Source organism: Colobus angolensis, unplaced genomic scaffold, assembly GCF_000951035.1.
Source record: "Colobus angolensis palliatus isolate OR3802 unplaced genomic scaffold, Cang.pa_1.0 Scaffold129, whole genome shotgun sequence".
Lineage (NCBI taxonomy): Eukaryota > Metazoa > Chordata > Mammalia > Primates > Cercopithecidae > Colobus > Colobus angolensis.
The window spans coordinates 6,848,370-6,873,225 of record NW_012114141.1 but is presented as its reverse complement, the minus strand read 5'-3'; the positions used below and the strand labels follow the sequence as shown (position 1 = coordinate 6,873,225).

General features: G+C 38.5%; 1 protein-coding gene across 1 annotated transcript in view; it reads left to right on the top strand.

The window, feature by feature from the left end:
- Positions 1-24,856, top strand: part of EFHB (EF-hand domain family, member B) — a 67,039-nt gene that overhangs the window by 19,036 nt on the left and 23,147 nt on the right. Inside the window, exons 5-9 of the mRNA XM_011933729.1 lie at positions 1,793-1,903; positions 14,414-14,543; positions 20,643-20,726; positions 21,305-21,372; positions 23,456-23,610. Coding sequence (XP_011789119.1) covers positions 1,793-1,903; positions 14,414-14,543; positions 20,643-20,726; positions 21,305-21,372; positions 23,456-23,610 — 548 coding nt within the window. The remainder of the gene's footprint in view (positions 1-1,792; positions 1,904-14,413; positions 14,544-20,642; positions 20,727-21,304; positions 21,373-23,455; positions 23,611-24,856) is intronic.

The following is a 24,856-nucleotide window of genomic DNA, read 5'->3' as shown; positions in this document are numbered from 1 at the left end:
ACTCAAATGATTCTCCCACCTTGGCCTCCCAAACTGCTGGGATTACAGGTGTGAGTGACTATTTCCCACCTCTTCTTTTCGATAGGTTTAAGAAATCCTATGTATATGAACTGTTAGACATGGCATTATAGCCATTATATCATAACTGCTACCTAGGATTAGTTTATTTAATGTGGAAAGTGTTCTCTAAATGTTCCTCATTGAAATATATAAAAGAAACAATGTTTCAAAACATGTATATATGTGTATTATTAAGTGTAATGTTCATATATCAAAAAAGTTCTGCTTTACAGGATTATTTTGATTGGAATCATCTTCTGATATTCTTAACTATTAGTTTATATACCTTAATTCTTGGCAGAAAGGCCAAAATAAAGGAAACTTCTTAATCTATGTTGTTAGGTCAAAAGGGAAGAGTGAAATTGTAAATGGAGTTACATTTACAAATTATTATCTAAAACAGTAAAAACAAAATTGTTCACTGTACACAAAACTGGGTACCACTAGTCATGGGAATGCAGCTATTAAACAAACATCTCTTCTAGATTTAGGACTGGTAGAAGAATTTCTCCCTGATTCCAGTGATTTCCCTGGTACCTCTGGCTACACTGAGGATACAGATTCATTTTTTAAAATTAATTAATTAATTAATTAATTTTTTGAGACGGAGTCTCACTGTGTTGCCCAAGCTGCAGTGCAGTGTTGCGATCTCGGCTCCCTGCGACCTCTGCCTCCCAGGTTCAAGCGATTCTCCTGCCTCAGCCCTCCGAGTAGCTGGGATTATAGGCGTGTGCCACCATGCCTGTCTAATTTTTGTGTTTTTAGTAGAGACAGGGTTTCACCATGTTGCTCAGGCTGGTCTCGAACTCCCAACCTCAGATGATCCACCCACCTCAGCCTCCCAAAGTACTGGGATTACAGACCTGAGCCACTGAGACTGGCCTGGGAATACAGATTCAGATCCAAACAGACACAGGGTGTATGCTTCCATCTAAAACTGCCAAAATTTACACCATGACTACCCCATAGGGCATTAGGGGTTCTAATTTGTGGTTCAGATTTGTTTAGGTCATCTTGAGAAGTCTGCAGCAAACTAAAATAAAAATTGTACAGAGATTCTTAGGACCAGGAATTTAACTGTGCTTGGAATATGGCTTACCACAACTAAACAGTTAACTGATAATAGAGTTCTTTTTTTTTTCATAGAGATGAAAGTCTCGCTCCGTCACCCAGGCTGGAGTACAGTGGTGCCATCTGGGTTCACTGCAACCTCTGCCTCCTGGGATCAAGTGATTTTCCTGCTTCAACCTCCCGATTAGAGTAGCTGGGACCACAGGCACGTGCTACCACACCTGGCTAATTTTTGTATTTTTCGTAGAAATGGGGTTTCACCATGTTGGCCAGGCTGGAATTTTTTTGTGTGTGTTTTATTTATTTATTTTTTTTAAGTAGGAACGGGGTTTCATCATGTTGGCCAGGCTGATCTCAAACTCCTGACTTCAGGTGATCCACCCTCTTTGGCCTCTTAAAGTGCTGGGATTACACGCGTGAGCCACTGCTCCAGCCAACTGATAATAAAGTTCTAACATGCTTCAGACTTCTAGGGGGTGAGCCAGGTCAAGCGGGCTTCCCTTTCTTGATGAATCATTTATGTTGGCTTTGTGATCTCTCGGGATGCCTATGTAGACTTGCATCCAGCTTACCTAATTTCTCATTTGTTCTAGTCAATATAAACGTCTTATAAATAGATTAAAAAGTATCTTGGAACTGATTTTATCAATTCTTCCTTCAGAATACTCTGCTAAAGATGTGGTGAATCCACCAAAATCCTATGAAGAAGTATTTAAAGAAGGAAATGAAGGACATGATTTGTATGTTGTTTCTCATAATGATTATTATGCAGGTAAGTGTCCTCCAATGCAAAATGGGCCTGAGGATATGGGACTCTCAGATTTGTGAAGAGGAATAAAGGAGATAAGTACATGAAATTAAATGCCTGGCATGTAATAGGTGATTAATACAATCTTATTCATAAGGTCATAAACCATGATAGCTGGGAAAACCTGTACCGCATATACTCATGGTTTTATAAAAATTTTATTTAAATTTTTATTTTTTTTTAATATTTTTTTTTAGACAGGGGTCTCTGTTGCCCAGGCTGAAGTGCAGTAGTGTGATCATGGCTTATTGCAGTCTGTACCTCTTAGGCTCAAGCAATCCTTTCACCTCAGCCTCCTGAACAGCTGAAACTACAGGTGTGCATCACCACACCTGGCTAATTTTTTGAGTTTTTAAATAGAGATGAGTTCTTCCTATATTGTCCAGGCTGTTCTCAAACTCGTGAGCTCAAGCGATCCTCCCAAAGTGCTGGGATTACAGGCATGCACCATTGCACTCGGCTCAATACTTGTTCTAAGTGCTTAATTTTATATTAAGAATATTGGGTGATGGATCAAGTTCACAAATTTTTGAATCAGATCAGGTTCAAATCCTAGCTCATCTATTTACTACCTTTTAAAACTTGGGCAATTTACTTATTTGATCATTATATATTCTTATCTCTTAAATGGGTATAGTAATATTGTGAGGATTGATTAGATGTCAGATGCTTAACGTAGTACCTGGAACATAGTTAAGTACTCATAATTATTAGCTGTTCTTCTTATTATTTTTAGTGATCTTGTCTTAAAGTTTCATATCCAGTAGCATATTACTAGAATTATTCCATAACACAACTAAAAAGGCATTAGTTGTTTATAGTGCTATAAAATAAAACTCAATTGCCAATATGTTGATGTTAAGTCAAGTCTTGATATAATAAAGGATTGAGAAGTAGACTCTGATACATGTCCTGAGAAAGCCTATGGATTGTGCATGGTTCATAAACTCAGTCTATTAGCTGGAAGAGCTGTGCTTCACTGCAGCACAGCAGTGGGGTTGTGCTCCTTATTTCTTATTTCTTTACTTTTCTCCTCCACTGCATGAAAGGGGGGGCTTTCTTGCTCCTTATTTCTTATTTCTTTACTTTTTCTCCTCCACTGCTGTCTAACACTAGACTCCCTTTCTATGCTCTCCTCCCAAATTTCTGTTCATAGCTTCACGTCTGGAGTCTGCCATTCGCTTCTGTCATAACCGATGTGTGTTGGTTCTCCCCTCCCTCCCTCCCTCCCTCCCTCCCTTCCTTCCTTCCTTCCCTCCCCTCCTTTTCCGTCCCCTCCCCTTCCCTCCCCTCTCCTTTCCTTTTTTGTTTCTTTTCCCCTTTCCCTTTCCTTCCCTCTCTCCCCTGCCTCTTTCCTTCCTTTCCTTTTTCCTTTTCCTTTTTTTCCCCTTTTTCTTTTTCTTTTCTTTTTTTGTCAGTGATAAGGAAGTATCTGCTGGTTCTTTACATGCACCAACGTGTTCCCAGATTGTCTAAGATTGTCTCTACTCTCACACTGCCCCTGTTGCTATCTGCACAGATGCCATATTTCTTCTCACAGTCTTAACTTCTCTCCATATCTTTACTCCTCTACTTCCCTAGCCCATTCCTTTCTTTTGCTCTTTCCCTCCTTTCTTTTCTTCCTTCCTCCCTTTCTTTCATTCATTCCCTCCTTTCTCCCTTCTCTGTCTTATGAAAATATTTTATTCATGTTTGAAAAAGTTTCATGTCTATTGCACAGTCTAATCCAATGCTCTTTAGTTGTTTTAAAAAGAACTTTGGTCTGAGTGCAGTGGCTCACTCTTGTAATCTCAGCGCTTTGGGAGGCTGAGGCAGGTGGATCACTTGACCCCAGGAGTTTGAGACCAGCTTGGGCAACATAGGGAGAATCTGTATCTATGAAAAATAAATTTAAAAATTGGCCAGGCATGGTGGCGCATGTCTGTAGTTCTGGCTACTTGGGAGGCTAAGATGGGAGGATTGCTTGAGCCCAGGAGTTCCAGGTTGCAGTGAGCCACGATTGCACTACTGCACTCTAGGCCTGGGCATGAGTGAGACCCTGTCTCAAAATAAAATAAACAAAAAGAACTATGTCAATAAATATGTACAATGTATAGACAACCTATAATGAGATACCTTATAAGGATTTAACAGTCTGAGAAAAATAAGTGTAGTTTTTTATATTTAGAAGAGCTCTAATGGACCATAACATGACTACAATTTCCTTCATTTGCTATTTTTATGGAAGTTTCAATGGCATCTTGAAAAGTTGTAGAATCTGATCTTTTAAATATGGTCTTAATTTTTCCCTCATAAGGAAAGTCTTTTTTATTATAAAAATACATTATAATTGTAGATAACTTAAATACTAAAAAATGAAGAAAGAGTAAATGTAACCTTGAAATTCCATTAGCTAGCGATAACTACAGTTGAGAAGTTGAACATTTTAAAGATTTTTCTTATTCTTTTTTTTTTGTGGGTACCTGGTATATATATTTATGGGGTACATGAGATGTTTTGACATGAGCATGCAACATGAAATAAGTGCATCTTGGAGAATGATGCATCCGTCCCCTCAAGCATTTATACTTTGAGTTACAAACAATCAAATTATACTCTTTAAGTTATTTAAAAATGTACAATTAAGTTATTATTGACTGTAGTCACCCTATTGTGCTATGAAGTAGTAGTTCTTATTCATTCTTTCTAGTTTTTTTCCCTACCACCCCCACTATCCTTCTTAGCCTCTGATAATCATCCGTCTACTATGTCCGTGAGTTCAATTGTTTTTATTTTTAGATCTCACAAATAAGTGAGAACATGCAACGTTTGTCTTTCTGTGCCTTGCTTATTTCACTTAACATAATGATCTCCAGTTCAATCCCTGTTGTTGCAAAAGACTGGAATTCATTCTTCCTTATGGCTGAATAGTACTCCATTGTGTAAATGTACCACATTTTCTTTATAGGTTCATCGTAATTTATCCATTCATCTGTTGATGGATACATAGGCTGTTTCCAAATCTCATTGTAAACAGTGCTGAAACAAACACAGGAGTGCATGTAATCTCTCTGATATACTGATTTTCTTTTCTTTTTTTGAGATGAATTCTTGCTCTGTTGCCCAGGCTGGAGTGCAGTGGTATGATCTCGGCTCACTGCAACCTCCGCCTCCTGGGTTCAAGCCATTCTCCAGCCTCAGCCTTCCAAGTAGATGGGATTACAGGTGTCTGCCATCATGCCTGGTTAATTTTTGTATTTTTAGTAGAGACGGGGTTTTGCCATGTTTACCAGGCTGGTCTTGAACTCCTGACCTCAGGTGATCCACCCATCTTGGTATCCCAAAGTGCTGAGATTACAGGCATTGGCCACTACTCCCAGCCTGGTTTCCTTTCTTATGGGTATATACCCAGCAGTGGGATTGCTGGATCATATGGTAGCTCAAGTTTTAGTTTTTTGAGGAACCTCCGAATTGTTCTCCATAGTGGTTGTACTAATTTGCCTTCCTACCAACAGTGTACAAGGGTTCCTATTTCTTCACACCCTCACCAGCATTTGTTATTGCCTGTATTTTGGATATAAGCCATTTTAACTGGGGTGGGATGATATCTCATTGTACTTCTGATTTGCATTTCTCTGATTATCAGTGATGTTGAGCACCTTTTCATATGTCTGCTATTTGTATTTTTTTTGATGAAATGTCTATTTAAATGTTTTGTCCACTTTTTTGATCAGATTATTATTTTTTTTTCTATAGAGGTGAGTTCCTTGTATATCCTGGTTATTAATCTCTTGTCAGATGGGTAGTTGGCAAGTATATTCTCCCATTCTGTAGGTTGTCTTTTCACTTAGTTGATTTTATCCTTTGCAGTGCAGAAGCTTTTTAACTTGATGTGATCCCATTTGTCCTTTTTTGCTTTGGTTGCCTGTGCTTGTGGGATATTACTCCAGAAATTTTGCCCAGATCAATGTCCTGGAGATTTTCCCCAATGTTTTCTTGTAGTAGTTTCATAGTTTGAGGTCTTAGATTTAAGTTTTTAATCCATTTTGATTTTATTTTTATATATGGCAAGAGATAGGGGTCTAGTTTCATTCTTTTGCATATGAATATCCAGTTTTTCCCAGCACCATTTGTTGAAGAGACTGTCTTTTCCTCAGTGTATGTTCTTGGCACCTTTGCCAAAAATGACTTCACTGTAGGTGTGTGGATTTGTTTGGATTCTTTATTCTGTTCCATTGGTCTATGTGTCTGTTTTTCTGCTAGTACCATGCTGTTTTGGTTACTACAGCTCTGTAGTATAATTTGAAGTCAGGTAACGTGATTACTCCAGTTTTAATCGTTTTACTTTGACTTTTCTGGGTGTTTTGTGGTTTCATATACACTTTAGGATTTTTTTTCTATTTCTGTGAAGAATGTCATTGCTATTTTTGTAGGGATTGCATTGAATCTGTAGATTGCTTTTGGTAGTATGGACATTTTAACAATATTGATTCTTCCAATCCATGAACATAAAATGGTTTTTGATTTTTTGGCGTCGTGTTCAATTTCTTTCATCAGTGTTTTATAGTTTTCATTATAGAAATCTTTGATTAAGTTAATTCCTAGATATTTAATTTTATGTGTGGCTATTGTGTTTAATACATGGCATTACTTTTTAAATTTCTTTTTCACATCATTCACTGTTGGTATATAGAAATGCTACTAATTTTTGTATGTTTATTTTGTATCTTGTAACTTTACTGAATTTATCAGTTCTAATAATTTTCTTATGGATTCTTTAGATTTTTCTAAATATAAGATCATATCATCTGCAAATAAGGGTAGTTTGGCCTCTTTCTTTCCAATTCTCATGCCCTTTATATCTTTCTCTTGTCTGATTGCTGTAGCTTGGACTTCCAGTATGAAGGAAGAACTTTCAGTCTTTTCCCATTCAGTATCATCCTAGCTGGGATTCTGTTGTGTACAGCTTTTATTATACTGAGGTGTGTTCCTTCTATATCCGGTGTGTTGAGGGTTTTTATTATTACCGGCATTAGCCACTGCTAATGTTGAATTGCTACTATTATTATTACAGGCATTAGCCACTGCTACTGTTGAAGGGATATTGAATTTTATCAAATGCTTTTTCAGCATCAATTGAAGTGATCATACGGTTTTTTTACTCTTCATTCTGTTGATACGATATATCCCATTGATTGATTTGCGTATGTTAAAAAATACTTGGGTCCCAAAGATGAATCCCATGAGACTTGCAAATATTGTCTTAAACCCATTATTTTAACCTGATACCAACTTAACACTATTTGCATAAACAACAAACAAGGAAAAATGAAAACTCTATGTCTTAACATTCTCCCCTTACCTTTTTAACTCTGTTGTTTCTATTTATATCTTCTTATAATCTCTATGTCTTGAAAAGTTGTTGTAATTATTATTTTTGATTGGTTCATTGTTTAGTCTATCTACTCAGGATAAGAGTAGTTTGGATACCACAGCTATAGTGCTATGCTGCTCTGTGTGTTTCTGTGTGCTTACTATTATCAGTGAGTTTTGCACCTTCAGGTGATTATTCATTGCTTATTAATATTTTTTTTCTTTCTGATTGAAATTGAAGTACTCCCTTAAGCATTTCTTGTAAGACAGGTCTGGTATTTATGAAATTCCTCTGCTTTTTATTTTTATTTTTTGGCCTGGGAGAGTCTTTATTTCTTCATCATGTGTGAAGCATATTTTCACCAGATAAGATATACTATTCTAGAATAAAAGTTTCTTTTCTGCAGCACTTTAAATATGTCATGGCACTCTCTCCTGTAACGTTTCCACTGAAAAGTCTACTGCCAGATTTATTGAAGCTCCATTGTATGTTGTTTCTTTTCTCTCACTGCTTTTAGAATCCCTTCTTCATCCATAACCTTTGGGAGTTTGATTATTCAATGTCTTGAGGTAATCTTCTTTGGGTTAAATCTGCTTGGTGTTCTATAACCTTCTTGTACTTGGATATTGATATCTTTCTCTAGATTTGGAAAGTTCTCTGCTATCTCTTTGAATAAACTTTCTATTCCTATCTCTTTGTCTATTTTCTCTTTAAGGGCAATAACTTTAAAAATAAAATAAAATAAAAAATAATGAATTTAGTCTCACTATGTTGCTCAGGCTAGTCTCAAATTCCTGGGCTTAAGTGATCTTTGCACCTTGGCCTCCCAAAGTACTGGGATTACAAACGTGAGCCACCTTGCTTGACAAGGCCAACAACTCTTAGATTTGCCCCTTTGAGACTATTTTTCTATATATTCTAGTTGTACTTCATTCTTTTAATTTTTTTTCTTTTGTCTTCTCTGATTGTATTTTCAAATAGCCTCTCTTCAGAAAGCTCATTAACTCTTTCTTCTGCTTGATCAGTTCTGCTATTGAGAGGCTAATGTGCTTTTCAGTTTGTCAATTGAATTTTTCAGCTCCAGAATTTCTGCTTGATTCTTTTTTTGTTTGTTGTTATTTTTGTTTTTGTTTTTTGAAATGAAGTCTCACTCTGTTGCCCAGCCTGGAGTGCAGTGGTGTGATCTTGGCTCACTGCAACCTCCCTCTCCTAGGTTCAAGTGATTCTCTTGTCTTAGCCTCCCCAGTAGCAGGGATTATAGGCACCATCACGCCTGGCTAATTTTTGTATTTTTAGTAGAGATGGGGTTTCACCATGTTGGCCAGGCTGGTCTTGAACTTGTGGCCCTAGGTGATTTACCTGCCTCGGCCTCCCAAAGTGCTGAAATGATATGTGTGAGCTACCACGCTTGGCCTTTGCTTGTTTCTTTTTAATTATTTCAGTCTCTTTCTTAAATTTACCTGATAGAATTTTGAATTCCTTCTCTGTGTTATCTTAAATGTCTTTTGAGTTTCCTCAACACAGCTATTTTGAATTCTCTGTCTGAAAGGACATATAGCTCTGTTGCTCTGTGATTGGTCCCTGGTGTCTTATCTAGTTTATTTAGTGAAGTCATATTTTCCTAGATGGTGTTGATACTTGTAGATGTTCCTTGGTGTCTGGCATTGAACAGTTAGATATTTCTTGTAGTTCTTACTGTCTGTGCTTATTTGTACCCGTTCATCTTGGAAATGCATTCCAGATATATGAAAGGACTTGGGTGTGGTGATCTAAGCTGTATCTGCTTTAGGAGGCACCCCAAGCCCAGTAACACTAGTTTTTGCAAACTTGTAGAGGTACTGCCTTGATGAACTTGGACAAGATCCGGGAGAATTCCCTGGGTTACAAGACAGAAACTCATGTTCTTCTCCTTTGCTTTCTCCTAAACATACAGCCTTTCTCTCTGTTCTGAGCCACCTAAAGCTGGGGTTTGAGTGACACAAGTACCCCTGTGGCCACCACTGCTGACTGTATTGGATCATACTTGAAGCTAGTGTAGCATTTGGTCTCACCCAAGTCCTGCTGTACTCAACCTCTGGCTGTAGCCTATGTTCACTCAAGGTCCTGGGGCTCTACAATTAACAGGTGGCAAAGCCCGCCAGGCCTGTGTCCTTCCCTTCAGGGTGGTGAGGTCCCCCAGGCCTTTGGTGGGTACAGAAGTACTGTCTGGGAGTCAAGGACTAGAGTCAAAAACCTCAGACGTCTACCAGGTATTCTACTGTATTGCAGCTGAGCTGGCTCTCAAACCACAAGATACAGTCTTTTCTGCTCTTCCCTCCCCTTCCCAAAGGCAGAGGAACCTCACTGGGTAGCCACCGCCACCCCAGGCCATGAGGAATAATGCCAGACTATCACCAATGTTCTCTTAAGGCCCAAGGTCTCTTAAGTCAGCTTGAGGTTAATGGTCTGGTACTTCCCCTTCAGGTCAGTGGGTTCCCCTCTGGCCCAGAGCAGGTCCAGAAATGTTATTTTCAAGAGCCAAGTCCTGGAATTGGGAACCCGAAGAGCCTACTTGGTGCTCTACTCCCCTGTGGGCATGCTGGTACCCAAGGTGTAAGACAAAGTCCTCTTTACTATACTTTTCCCTCTACTTTTCTTAAGCAGAAGGAGTTTTGCTCTGTAGCTACCACAGCTGACAATGTGCTAAGTCTCTTCTGAAGCCAGGAAGTCTAAGAGGCTTACCCAAGATCCTTGATAACTGCAGCTGGTTATTCAGGGCTCAAGAGCTCTTCAGTTAGCAGGTGATGAATGCTGGCAGGATTGGGTTCTTTCCTTCAAAGCAGTGGGTTCCCTTTTGGCCCCGGGTGTGTCTAGAAATGTCATCTGCAAACCAGACCCTGGAATGGCAGCCTCCTGAGTCCCACCAGTGCCCTATCTTGCTGTGACTGAGGTGGTATCCTAGATGCAAGGTGACATCTTCCCTGCTCTTCCCTCTCCTCTTCTCAAGCGGAAGGAAGGGGTCCCTTTTGGAGCCATGAGCTGAGTTGTGCAGCCTGGGGTTAGGGGAGGGGTGATGACAGCATTCCCTTGGCTGCCCCAGCTGGTGTCCCAGTATGACATGTGTCCCGCCCCTAGTCCACTGTCTCTGGGCCTGGTTCTGCTCTGGGAGTCACCTAAGAGTTCCAGTCCTTACGGCCTAGACCACCTTTCAAGGTTACTTGGAGACACAGAGTGCTGTAGCCCTTGGTGGCGACGTTTGCGGGCACTCAAGTTCAGACTACTGGGATTGGCAATTCCTTTTTTGATAGGGCTGATTTAAATGCTGCCTCTGTGGACAGGCATCAGCTAAGTTTGGTTCAGTTTTCCATTCTGCTCTAACAGGAAAGCACTGAGTTTAATACCACACAATTGCTGTATTCTCCCTGCCCTGGTGCCAGGAGAAGCTCTCTACACCACTCTGCTGCTGCCGGGGTTGGGGAAGGGTAGTGTTCGTGATTTAAAACTATTTTTTCTGTCTCTTCAGTGCCTTTTTTTTTTTTTCAGTGCTATGAAGTTACAACCAGGTACTATGAGTTGCCCACCTGGTTTTTGAGATGGGCACTCATATCTGTGTAGATAGTTGTCAACTTGGTGTCCTTGTAGCGGGTGGGGGGCGGGCGTAGGTCTGGGACACAGGACTGGGACATGATTGGTGGAGCTTTCTATTCTGCCATCTTGCTTCATTTCCTCTCTCTGAACATTTTTTCTAACCCCCATCCTTGAGCCATTAAATCATTAATCATTAAATAAATGGGATATTACTCTCCATGCTTTTAGGGAGCCTGCTCTATATATTTTAAATGTTTTACTTAAATAATATGTAAATAGCAATAAATATGGATCTACAACATTTAAAATACACTTAATACTATAAATAACTTAATTTTAATCATTACTAAAGTGATACTTTTATAAAATGAAAGCTATATAGAAATATACAATATACAAAAAAAATTCCCACAATTCTCTATCTCACACTGATGATTCTTTCTTTCTTCTCTTTTCTCTTTTTTTGAGATGGAGTTTTGCTCTTTCGTCCAGGCTGGAGTGAAGTGGCATGATCTCGGCTTACTGCAACCTCTGCCACCTGGGTTCAAGCAATTCTCCTGCCTCAGCTTCCCAAGTAGCTGGGATTATAGGCACCTGCCACCACGCCTAGCTATTTCTGTATTTTTAGTAGAGACAGGGTTTCACCATGTTGATCAGGCTGGTCTCGAGCTTCTGACCTCAGGTGATCCATCTGCCTCGGCCTCCTAAAGTGCTAGGATTACTGGCGTGAGCCACCGCACCCGGCCGATAATACTTTCATAGATGTTTTCCTTTGCACTTTTATATATATCAGTATGTATGTTCATTTTATTGCACATCATATGTACTTTTTTCCTTTTGCTTTTTTTTTTGTCTTATGAAATATTTTGGAATGTCTTTTCATGTCAGTATCTACATTATATTTTCACTATTACAGACACATATTGTTTATATACCTTTGTAAATGTGATTGGCTATTTCCTTAAGTTACATTCCTAGATTTCTGAGAAATTTTTACTCTTAGAGCCAAACTGTCAGCTCAAATTACTGCCCAATTTGCCCTTAGACCCAGAATATGAGAATATCCATTTCTCCACACGCTTCCCAATAATGAGCTCATCCAATCTTCTTTATTTTTGTTTAACTAAGAGACAATTATAATTTCTTGTTACTTCAATAACAAGACATTTACTGTTTTTATTTACATTATTTGAATTACTAGTGAGGCTGAATGTCTTTACTCCATCATTTCTTACCTTCTTGGTTGTTCTCTAGTTTCAGTCCTACTTTCTTGTCTTGAAATTGAAAACTAACACCACATCAAGACTTGAAAAGAAAAAAGCACAGTATTCAATTTTAAATAAAAAGACTCCTCTGCTGGGTTCTTAGCCCTCAGTCACCCTTTGAATGTTTCTAATATGAGGGAAATTATTACAATGAAATATGAGGTTCGCAATGTTCTGATGATCGCACAAAATCGAACAAGTGCAAAACACCAAACCTCTCAAATCTTAGCGTAGTTGAAAGTGCTGCCAGGGACCTAAATCATTGTCATACCTCCCTTGATCTTCAGGATTTCCATAACAATGGTGGAGACCCTGTGTTTTTCATCATTGGTATGTCTTTTTCCCATACAATGTCCTTACTTACTTTCTAAATATTAAAGTTCTTCACTCATTTTAAGAATTGAGTTACATGGCGGGGTGCGGTGGCTCACACCTGTAATCCCAGCACTTTGGGGGGCCAAGGCGGGCGGATCATGAGGTCAGGAGATGGAGACCATCCTGGCTAACACAGTGAAACCTCGTCTCTACTAAAAAAAAACAAAAATTAGCCAGGCGTGGTGGCAGGCGTCTGTAGTTCCAGCTACTTGGGAGGCTGAGGCAGGAGAATGGTGTGAACCCAGGAGGTGGAGGTTGCAGTGAGCCAAGACCACACCACTGCACTCCAGCCTGGGTGACAGAGCAAGACTCTGTCTCAAAAAAAAAAAAAAAAAAAGAATTGAGTTACATATTTTCTATAAATTTTGAATATTAACCCTCTATCAGATATATAGTTTGCAAGTATTTTTTTCCCAACTCATAGGTTGCCTTTTCATTTTGGTGATTGTTTCCTTTGCTGTGCAGAAGGTTTTTAATTTGATGTAGTCTCATTTATTTATTTCTGCTTTTGTAGTCTGAGCTTTTGTATTTAAGACATCATTGCCAAGGCCAATGTCAATAAATTTTTCCTCTGTTTTTTCTTCTATGAGTTTTATGGTTTCAGGTCTTACATTTTTTTTTTTAATCTGTTTTGAGTTGATTTTTGTGTATGGTGCTGCATGTGGAAATCAGGTTTCCCAGGACCATTTATTGAAGAGACTATCCTTGCTCCATTGTTTCTTCTTGCTGCCCTTGTTGAAAATTAGTGCATTGTATATGTTTGGATTTATTTCTGGGCTCTCCATTCTGTTCCACTAGTCTGTATGTCTGTTGCCAGTACCATACTGTTCTAATTACTACAGCTCTGTAATATAATTTAAATCCGGACATGTAATGCCTCTAACTTTTTTTCTTTTTCCTTATAATTACTTTGGCTATCCAGAGCCTTTTTTGGTTCTATATAAATTTTAGGATTTTTTTTTCTGTTTCTGTGAAGAATGCTACTGGAATTTTGATAGGGATCACATTGAATCTGTATTTTGCTTTGGGTAGTATGAACATTTTAAGAAAATTAATTATTCTGATCGATGAGCGTGGAATATCTTTTCATTTTATTTGTGTCCTCTTCAATTTCTTTCATCATTGTTTTATAGTTTTCAGTGTACAGGTCTTTTACCTCCTTGGTTAAGTTTATTCCTAAGTATTTTTTTTTTAGGCTATCATAAATTGAATTATTTTCTTGATTTCTTTTTTGTCTAGGTTGTTATTTTTTATAGAAATGCCATGGATTTTTATGTGTTGATTTTGTATTCTTTGACTTTACTTAATTCATTTATTAGTTCTTTTCTTTTTTTTTTTTTGAGAAAGAGCCTTACTCTGTTGCCCAGGCTGGAGTGCAGTGGCATGATCTCAGCTCACTGCAACCTCCGCCTCCTGGGTTCAAGCGATTCTCCTGCCTCAGCCTCCCAGATAGCTGGGATTACAGGTGCATGCCATCACGACCAGCTAATTTTTGTATTTTTAGAGAAGACAGGGTTTCACCATGTTGGCCAGACTGGTCTCAAACTCCTGGCCTCAAGTGATCCACCAGTCTCGGCCTCCCAAATTGCTGGGATTATAGGCATGAGCCATTGGTGTGCCTGGCCAAATTCATTAGTTCTAACAGTTTTTTGATGGAGACTTTGGAGTTTTTTACATATAGCTTTTCAAATATTAACACAAGGTATTGTTGTGTGTAGCATCCCACCAGTCTCCCAGCTCACATGGGGGAATGCTTATGTCTTTATTAGCTAAATCTGTGCAGTTTCTGCACTGTTACAATTTCATTTTTTGTTCCATTCTCATTTTCAATGTCAATGAGAACATAATGTGCATCTTGCAAGATAAGGTTATTTGTGTTGCTTAAATCATAAGTCTTCCTTTCTTTTTCCACAGGAGAGGCAAAGAACCGAAAGTATAACCCATCAAGTTTCCATAGGTTTAATGTGTATGGAGTACCAACACCACATTTTAATGATGGACGAGCCATGGCAAAATCTTTGTATTGGCTCCATGAACTACAAATGTAAGTTTAATTACACTGTGCCCAGGAACAAGTGTTAGACATTTGGACTTAAAGAAAAGTTGATTTTTAAAATTTATTTTTTGAAGAGGTAATAAAATGATATGGTTCAAACAAAATGATTAGAAAAAAATAGAAAAAACAGTGTAATATGTTTCACTTCTGACACCCATCCTGTCTAGTTCTTACGGAGGTAAAAATGATACTTTTTTTTACTGTCTTTATTCTGAAGTTACAAGCAAATATAAAGACATATATGCATGTTTTAACTCTCTGGGATCAACTTTATTTGTGTTTCTTAAATACAATGAACTTTCAAAACTCTACCAAGACAATTGTAATCGACTTGAAATTTGTTTATTTATTTATTGAGACAGCACGTTGCTCTATTACCCAGGCTGGAGTGTAGTAGGGCCATCATAGCTCACTGCAACCTTGAACTCCTGGACTCAAGCTATCCACCTCAGCCTTCTGAATAGCTGGGAATAAAGGCATGGATAACCATCCTGTCTTGACCTGATATCTGTTATTCAGCTTTGTTGAATAGTTATTTGGGCACCTGAGCATCAGACTCAACTTTTTCAAATTGTGACCTTTTTATGTCTTCATGCTGTAAAAACTACTTCCCTAGAAAACAAAATTGGGTCCTTAGTTTTTCATTTCCTGTGTTATATTTTATATCTGAGCCAACACGTAAACTTTGGAAGGTTGCTCATAAAAGTCTAGATTTCTCGTTATGCTTAAAAATATCAGAAGATTGTGGATCTTACTGGTGCCATGGGTTGAAGATTCTAAATACTGGTGTTGTTGCACTCTCCCCCAAAAGATATGTCTATGTCCCGATGCCCAGAACCTATGAATGTTACTTGGTGTGGAAAAAGGGTCTTTGCAGACGTAATAAAGGATCTTGAGATGAAGAGATCATTCTGGATTACCTGAGTGGGTGTTAAATCCAATGATTAGTATCTATAGAGGGGAAGAAGAAAATTTGATACACAAGAGGAAAAGATACGCACAAGGGAAGGTATGTGAAGATGGAGATAGATATTGGTGCGATGTGCCTATAACCAAGGAATGTGAAGTAATGCCAACAGCCATCAGACTTGGAAGAAGCAAGGAATGGGCTGGGTGTGGTGGCATATGCCTGTAGTCCCAGTGCTTTCAGAGGCTCAGGTGGGAGGATGGCTGGAACCCAGGAGCTAGAGGCCAGCCTGGGCAACATAGCAAGATGCCGTCTCTAGGGAAAACAGCAAAAAAAGGAAGAAATGAATTCTCCCCTAAAGCTGTTAGAGGAAATGTGGCCTTGCTGACAGTTTGATTTCAGACTTCTGGCTTCTAGAACTGTGAGAGAATACATTTTTTAAAGCCATCAGTTTTTGGTAATTTCTTAGAGCAACCACATGAAACTAATGCACGGGCCTTGCATTCACATTTGTCAATGATAGGGGTAGATTTGTTCTGATCTCTGCCCTTTTTAAAGGAGACAATGGCCCTTTAGGTTTCCATAGGCCCAGCATGCACACAGACTTAGCATTCCTGCAGGTATCCAACTTGCCTCACTCTTTTGCCTATTTTGTCCCCGTGACAATAACAGCTCTCAGTTATAGAGGCAAAATTCTGAGCACTTTATGTATTATTAGTTTAATCCTACTAAGAACTCCACAGGATAGGTGTATTCTAATTTTTATTCTTCCCATTTTACAGGTGAAAAAGCTGAGGAACAGAGGGGTTAAATCATTTGCCTAAGATCATGCAGCTCAGATGTATCAGGGGTAAGAATGAAATCCAGGCAGTGTTGGCTCTAGAGGCAGCCCTAACCACTGCACCAGATCTATAGGCACTTGATTCTTGATCACCTGTTTATGGGCTTCAAAAATGATTTCCATTCCTCTTTCCCTCCTTTATTACATGGGTTTCTGATACTTGAATTATTCAAAATAAGGATGGTAAAACGCACACATAGAATAAATTTTTCAGTATCATAGTAACCCTGCATGAGACAGTTTTTATTTAGGATATAGACGAAGCATTTACATAATAAATATTTCTTATTAGTTTACATTTTGAGGCATCTAATTTTATATGCACAATTTAACATAAATTTCTTATTATTAAAATAGTTGAACTATGTATAAAGGAAAGTGTAAAGATATTATTTAAAGATTTAAGGACTATAGAGATTTATAATTAAATATAATAAATTGATACTTAAAAGGAGACAGATATGGTTTATCCATTTTCAGTGGGTTAGAAATATAAACTTGCTATCCGTTTGTAAAACATATGAGGTAAACACATTAACAACAATGTGGTCCTCAAGAACATCCTAAGAGCAGAGCAACTATCAATGATTTAGTGTTGCCACAGAAAAACTCACAAAGTTTATAAGGGCAAACAGTGAGCAGGGCATGCTTCCCTCCAACTTGTCTATCCCCAAGGGGACATTGTTTATGGAACAGTGTTTTATATGATCATACATTTTTTCTTTTTTTTTGAGATGGAGTCTCCCTCTGTCACCCAGGCTGGAATGCAGTGGCATGATCTCGGCTCACTGCAACCTCTACCTTCTGGGTTCAAGCGATTCTCATGCCTCAGCCTCCCGAGTAGCTGGGATTACAGGTGTGCGCCACCATGCCTGGCTAATTTTTGTATTTTTAGTAGAGATGGAGTTTCATCATGTTTGTCAGGCTGGTCTCGAAAACATGACCTCAGGTGATCCGCCCACCTCAGCCTCCCAAAATGCTGGGATTACCGGCATGAGCCACTGCGCCTGAGCCTTTTTGTATTTTGAAACTTAATTGGAATGTTATTGCTAGCAGTAGATAAATTCTTTATTCTTTTTGTTGCAATTTAAAAAGAGCTCACAACTTCATTCGGTTTGATTTCTGTTATAAACTTGGAGTCAAGTGTGTTAGTTTACATTTTGAGGCATCTAATTTTATATGCACAATTTAACATACAAATTTGGTTTACTTTCAACTTTTATGGGATACATTTCCTCTGTAGAAGAGGATCTCTATTGGCTGGGCATGGTGGCTCATGCCTATAATCCCAGCACTTTGGGAGGCTGAGGCAGGCAGATCACGAGGTCAAGAATTCGAGACTAGCCTGGCCAACACAGTGAAACCCTGCCTCTACTAAAAATACAAAAATTAGCTGAGTGTGGTGGCACACACCTGTAGTCCCAGCTACTTGGGAGGCTGAGGCAGGAGAATCACTTGAACCCGGGAGGCGGAGGTTTCAGTGAGTTGAGATGGCGCCATTGCACTCCCACCTGGGTGACAGAGCAAGACTGTCTCAAAAAACAAAAACAAAAACAAATAAACAAAAAGGATCTCTATCTATATTCCGCTTAGGACCTTTGGTTTGAATAATCAAAGCAAAGTCAAATCAAACTTTGATTTGAGTCATCAGATGGTAGGCATGCATGTGCGAGTGCACGTGTTTGTGCACGTGTGTGAATGAATGAATTCACTGGCACACAAAGAGCTTTATCTGAGTTGGTTCGTGAATGCTAAGAGATTGTGTAATGATGTTGCAGTTATTGATATTCTGACATACATGGTTGCCCACAGATACTTCCTGATTGTTGCAGAAGCATACTCCAGGCAGTTCTTGACTAAAAAGAGTTGGCTCTGTGCCTTACATTTCTTTTTCCTATCTCTGCATGTTCCTAATTATGTATCTTGGAGCTGATTTTTTTTTTTTTTTGAGACGGAGTTTCACTCTGTCGCCCAGGCTGGAGTGCAGTGGTGTGATCTTGGCTCACTGAAACCTCCACCTCCCAGGTTCAAGTGATTCTCCTGCCTCAGCCTCCCAAGTAGCTGGGATTACAGGCGCCTGCCACCACTCCTGGCTAATTTTTGTATTTTTAGTAGAGATGGGGTTTCACCATGTTGGCCAGGCTGGTCTCGAACTTCTGACCTCAGGATAATCCACCCACTTCAGCCTCCCAAAGTGCTGGGATTACAGGTGTGAGCCACCGCGCCTGGCCTGGAGCTGATTTTTAGATTGTTAACTCGGTTTGTTCAAGTTATAGCCCTAAACTGCATTGATTTATTCTGACTCCACCTACATTCTTCCCCCCACCAACAAATGGGAAGGAAATGAAGAAATGAGATGAATTACTTGTATTTCTTCTTTTGTTCCTCCACAGAGTGTTACTCTTCTCCAGAAATTTATTCAGCTCAGTAGTTCAATAGCACAGGAGATACTTTGAAAAGCAAATGGAGTTTAAGAATGTAATGTTCATTGTCTTTAGTCTTAGCAAAACAATAGATAATTTATTAATTTTAATGTTATTAAATAATAGTGTAATTTTACAGGTTTCAAAAGAAATTTTATTCATTTAATCACAACAGTAGAAGTAACAAAATTATTTTACAAAAAACTGGCAAAATAAAATCACTTATAATCCTGTTCACTATAATTCAGCCATTATTATCATTTTAATGTATTTTATCCTTACACCAGAGTGCAATCCCATTTTATATCCTGTTTTCCACCTAACACAAAATAATTATATATTGCTGTATATCCCAGCATTGAAAATGCATGCAGTGTATTCTTATTAATGTGATATAATTTAATCACCGTCCGCAACTGAATATTTTGATTCTTTTCTTTATTCTGTTGTAGTCAATAAGCTACAAACATTTTTTATACATATAACTTGTCTACATTTTTTTTTTTGAGACAGGCTCACTCTGTTGCCCAGGCTGGAGTGCCGTGGCATGCTCTTGGCTTAGTGCAGCCTCTGACTCCCAGGTTCAAGTGACTGTCTTGCCTCAGCCTCCCAAGTACCTGGGATTATGGGCATGTTCCACCACACCTGGATAATTTTTGTATTTTTAGTAGAGCTAGGGTTTTACCATGTTGGTCAGGCTGGTCTCGAACTCCTGACCTCAAGTGATCTGCCCACTTTAGCCTCCCAAAGCGGTGGGATTGCAGGTGTGAGCCACCGTGCCCAGCCTCTTTTCTACATTTTTAATTGCTATCTGGATTATATCATTATTATTGGTTCCCAGATGTGGATAAAAGGACATGAGTGTTTTTATGCTTTTTGATTCATATTGCCCAATTATTTTCAAAAGGACTGTAGGAATTTGCACTAGCAATCTGTAAATGTTTTACTATACTTTTTGCCAAAGTTAGATATTCTCTCTCTCAGTATACTTACATATATTTGCTTGTTTACTAGGTTAGAAGTGGCACTTTGTTATTCTTTTATTTTACATTTATTTTATTACTAGAGAGTATCATAAATTCCCCATGTATTTGCTTACTAGATGTGAGTTATTTGTTTATATCCTTTGGCTATTTATTTATTTGATGCTAAATTTTTTTATATTTATTTTTATTTTTTGTAGAGATGGGATCTCACTATGTTACCCAGGCTCGTCTCAAATTCCTGGCCTCAACTGATCCTGCAGCTTTAGCTTCCTAAAGTGTTGAGATTACAGGCATGAACCACTGTGCCTGGCCTGATGCTTAATTTTCTTCTAGCAATTTTACAAGCTACACTTACTTTATATTATTTTTTTGAGACAGGGTCTCACTTTGTCACCCAGGCTGGAGTACAGTGGCGTCATCTCAGCTCACTGCAACCTCAGCCTCCCAGGCTCAAGCGATCCTCCTAGCTCAGCCTCTCGAGTAGCTGGGACTACAGGTGCATGCCACCACACCAAGCTAGTTTTTGTATTTTTTTTAAGAGACAGAGTTTCGCCATGTTGCCCAAGCTAGTCTCAAATTCCTGAGCTGAAGCCATCTGTCCAGCTCGGCCTCCCAGAGTGTTGGGATTACGGCAGTGAGTCACTGTGCCTGGCCAGGAGCTACATTTACAATAATAATATTAACACCTTGTTTTTATTTACTAAAAATATTGTTTGCTTACCTTATTCATTAATCAAGATTTATTTTATTTTAGTGTAAATGGAAGAAAAATGAACACATAAAACTTTATTTTTAGCAGAGAGTTTCTTTTGAAACTACATTTGTTCCTTGAAGGCCTAATGATACTATGGTATTCTTCACCTTACGTATATTTGGCAGCCAAGAATACTTTAGGTAATAGAGATACCTGATAATATTCTAATTTTGCAGGAAAAGAGGAGCTAAGTTTGTATCCAAAAGAGAGGATGATTTCAAAGAAAAGTTTCAACATAAACTAGGAAGAGTTTTCGATCCGTAAGTTAATGATTAACTTCAAATTGATAGTTTCTTTGTATAGAATTTAAAAAGTATTCTTGTGGTAACTGTTGGTGTGCCTATTAGATTCTATCTATTAAATAAGAAAATCATGATTTTATTGTTAATCAGTTAATCTGTTAATGTCTATAGAATTTGGGATTTCAGGAAAGCAGTGAGTTCTCCAAAATGCAGAGGGCACTGGAGAAGAGAGAGGGATAATTTTGCATAAAGCATTATTTGTGAGATATCAGAGATTTAACTTACTGTGTTTACGTTTTTCTTTGTCTTTCCTGTCTGTCTGTCTTGCTCTCTATTTATACTTTGGTAATTTTGCTTTGAATGTGTTCTGTTTTCCCTTTGTAATTCTGGGCTCCTGAAAGAGGGTGAAAGCATTCAGTCATTGTTAATGCAAGTGGAAGATCAGACAAAAGATCTATTGGAGAACTTTTGTTTGATCTTCATAGTTTGGTTATGAGATAAAATATGGGCTACTAAGAACATATGGCAAACATATTTTAAATTCCAGAGATGCCATGTGGTGGGTATTTTAACTAAGGATTTGTTTTCTTTGATAGCATTGCAGAAACAATGAATGTTCCCCCAGACTACACATTTGGAGCTTGTCTTCGTCCTGAGGAGTATGGTAAATATACACACTTTCTCTGTAAAAAACCCCAAACAAACAGCAACAAAAATCCCTGCAAAGTTACACAGTTAAGCTCACCATCAGGTCTTCTAATTTTAAAGGCTTAAAATGTTGCATTAACATTAATGGGAAAAGTATATAACAAATTGTTTTTTCATATTGTGTTTGAAATAGGTACAGTTGGAAGCCCTTGTAATGAGTACTGTAAGTATAGTTAAGGCTTTGACTTTTATTTAAGAAAAATAAATATGGCTTATATTAAACAAACCAAAGTGAAATGGAGCAGCTTTTTAATGAAGTCGGATATTGTCCTAGGTCCTAACTTCTCAAAGTGTGGTCTGTAGACTGCCAGTTTTGGCATCCCCTGGGAGCATCTTAGAAATGCAGAACCTCAGGCCCCATCCCAGAATTACTGAATCAGAAACTGCATTTTAACTGTATTTCCGGGTGAATTTTAAGCACATTCAAATATGAGAAAGCACTGTACTCTACAACCACATAATTAAGAACCACTCTTTTCCTACCAGCCAGCCAGCTAGCCAGTCAGTTAATCAGTCAATCAATACATAAAGTAGCAGAAGAAACTTACTTGTATTTTGTCTGTATTTCTAGGCAATCTAAACAGCAGATATCCAAAGGGAAAAATATGCTACAGCTTATCAGGATTGGGCTGTGTATCAGTGGTTCTCAAAACATGGGCTGCAGACTACCTGCATTAAAATCATCCAGGGAGTTTATTAAATCTGCACATTCCTGGGACCCATGCCGTAGATATTCTGATTCAGTAGGTTCTTATATACACTAAGGTTTAAGAACCACTATGAAAAATGTTTTAGCTAAAGTTCACTCATTGATAAATAGAATAAATATTTATTGAACTTTTGCAAGACAGTGGTTTGGATCATCATTAATTACTACATTAGGAAATTGTATTTGGGTTCTGTTTTTACACAAACTACTAATGTTTAATGGATGTCTATCCATCTTAGAGGCTTTAGTATCTTTTGAAGAGGGTAAGGGATGACTAGGAAACCATCAATTAGCTTGAAAAAGAAGTAGGTAATCATGGTAAATTCTGCCTGTTTGAGGGCAAGCTTCATGCTGGTGGGTGCTCTGTCTTGCTGTCTGTTGGATCCTCAGGATCCAGCACATAGGACATCTTTCACTAATATTTATAGCATGAATTGATGGATTGAAAGAATAAGAGAAAGCTGAGAGTCCTGGCAGGAAGATGGGAGGTATGTGTAGGCTGGGGAAAATGAACAGAGGCAGGAGGTCTCCTCTGGCGATATCCACCAAACCGCCACATCTGGAGCAGCATGGTCAACTCTAGTTGGGGTGTGGGTCAGGACTCTCTTAGTTAATGGAGCTATGAAGGGAGGCAGGCCTCCAGTGCTGGTGGTAGCGTGAGTGGAAGCAAGGCTGAGAAATGGGAACTTGGTATGCAGACTGACAGCCAACTGGAAACTTACATAGGAGAGAGTAGATAATTTGAGTTTGATTTTTACAAGGCTTTCCCAGTTTAGTCAGTTTCAAGGCACGCTGAGTGGTCCCCACCTGGACTCAGCCCTAGCTTTCAGATCCTCAGCATTGTAGACAAATGGCCAAGAGGTAGTCAAGCAAGGACTTCACTGTCGAAGGAAAATACTTGACAGCTGAATGCGGTTGGTGATGTCCACACGAAATTCATTTTTTTAGATTTTCTTCTTGAGCAGAGAGGTAACATAAAACAGAAATATTAATTTTTATCAATTAATTTATGTACTTTTCTTTATAGTACATAAGGATTTTCTGACATGCTGCATAATCATGTCAGAGTTAGATGTTCCTTTCATTCACAGAGGTTGCTAGATCTCTCTCACTCTCTTTTTTTAAAAGGTAGAAATAATATAGAAAGACTTTAAACTTATGTAGAAAACTTTTTTTGTTGTTTTTTATTATTATTATTATTATTATACTTTAAGTTCTAGGGTACATGTGCATAACGTGCAGGTTTGTTACATATGTATACTTGTGCCATGTTGGTGTGCTGCACCCATCAACTCGTCAGCACCCATCAACTTTTTTCTCTCTTCAATAGGAGTTGGTGATCTCATCCATAATAGACTTCCAGGTGAATATCTTCGAGGCAAGGATAGACAGCGAGCCCTGATTGCAGCAGTTCGGCATCACTTGAAGAAAGTTAATTACCAAAAATTTGACACTTTGCTGGCAGCCTTCAGGCACTACGACAAGGCCAGTAATGGGGGAGAGCTTTTTGGTGATGCATGGGCTTACAGATCCCAGCAGTTTGATGTAGATCAGGGGTCAGCAAACTATAGCCTGTGGGCCAAATCCAGCCCACTGTTTGTTTGCATAAGTAAAGTTTTACTGGAACACAATCATGCCTGTGTTGTTTTTAGTATTGTCTGTGGCTGCTTTTGCACTATGAATGCAGAGTTAGGTAGTAGCAAAAAAACTGTATGACCTTCAAAACCTAAAATATTTACTATTTGCCCCTTAACAGAAGACGTTTGCTGACCCCTTTTGTAGATTATTGGTTTTCAAAGTGTGGTTCCACTATGACCATCACCATCACGTGGGAACTTGTTAGAAACACACATTACAAGGCCCATTTCAGAAAATACTGAGTTAGGAACTCTGGGGTGGGGCCCAGCAATTTTAGCAAGCACTCTAGTGATTCTGACGCACATTCAAGTTTGAGAATCACTGTTATGGATTATTAAACGGCAGTGTGCTGGGAGCAAGGGGCAGTGGGTAGCACTAGGGGTCCCTGGGGAAGACTTGACAATCTACACCTAAATCTGAATTTGCACACAGAGTACCTGCATTCTAGGTCCAAGTCAAGCTTAGAATGTCTTTTCCCTGGGAGCACAGTGTGGCTGTGGTTTTGAGAATATAAGATATTCAGTGATCAAGCTACTCTAAATTTTATTCTTTGAAAAAATCAGATCAATCTAGGGCTACGTAGTTACCTCGCATCATTTTAGGCCATCACAGAATTGCTTTTACCAAGTTGCACTGCCTTTAGCTATAAGCAACTGCCGTTGAAACGTGGTATATTTTTTGTTAGTATGCCCATGAGGCTTTTATTTTGGTCAGATGCATCCTCTTTGTAAGAAACTCAGTCTTGACAAAGGAAATAATTGCACTTCATCTAAGTATCTGGATGACTGGTTTTTATCTCATGGATAGCATATATTTTGTATTGATTATGCACACCTTTTTACTTTGGTTACCAGGAAGCTTGGAGCCAACTCAATAAATAATGGTAGTGATATGAATAAGAGAAACTGCCACAATACGTAGTGCCCTGCTTTTAAGAATTTTTCATTTTAAGTGTAATTAAAGAAAAGATGGTCATCTTAATAGCTGTTGATTATCTAAGTAAATCACCAGGCACATTCCTTATGATAAATTAAGCAGGGAGGAAATTACTGAGAATTATTTAATGCTGATATGCCTTATATGTATATTATAT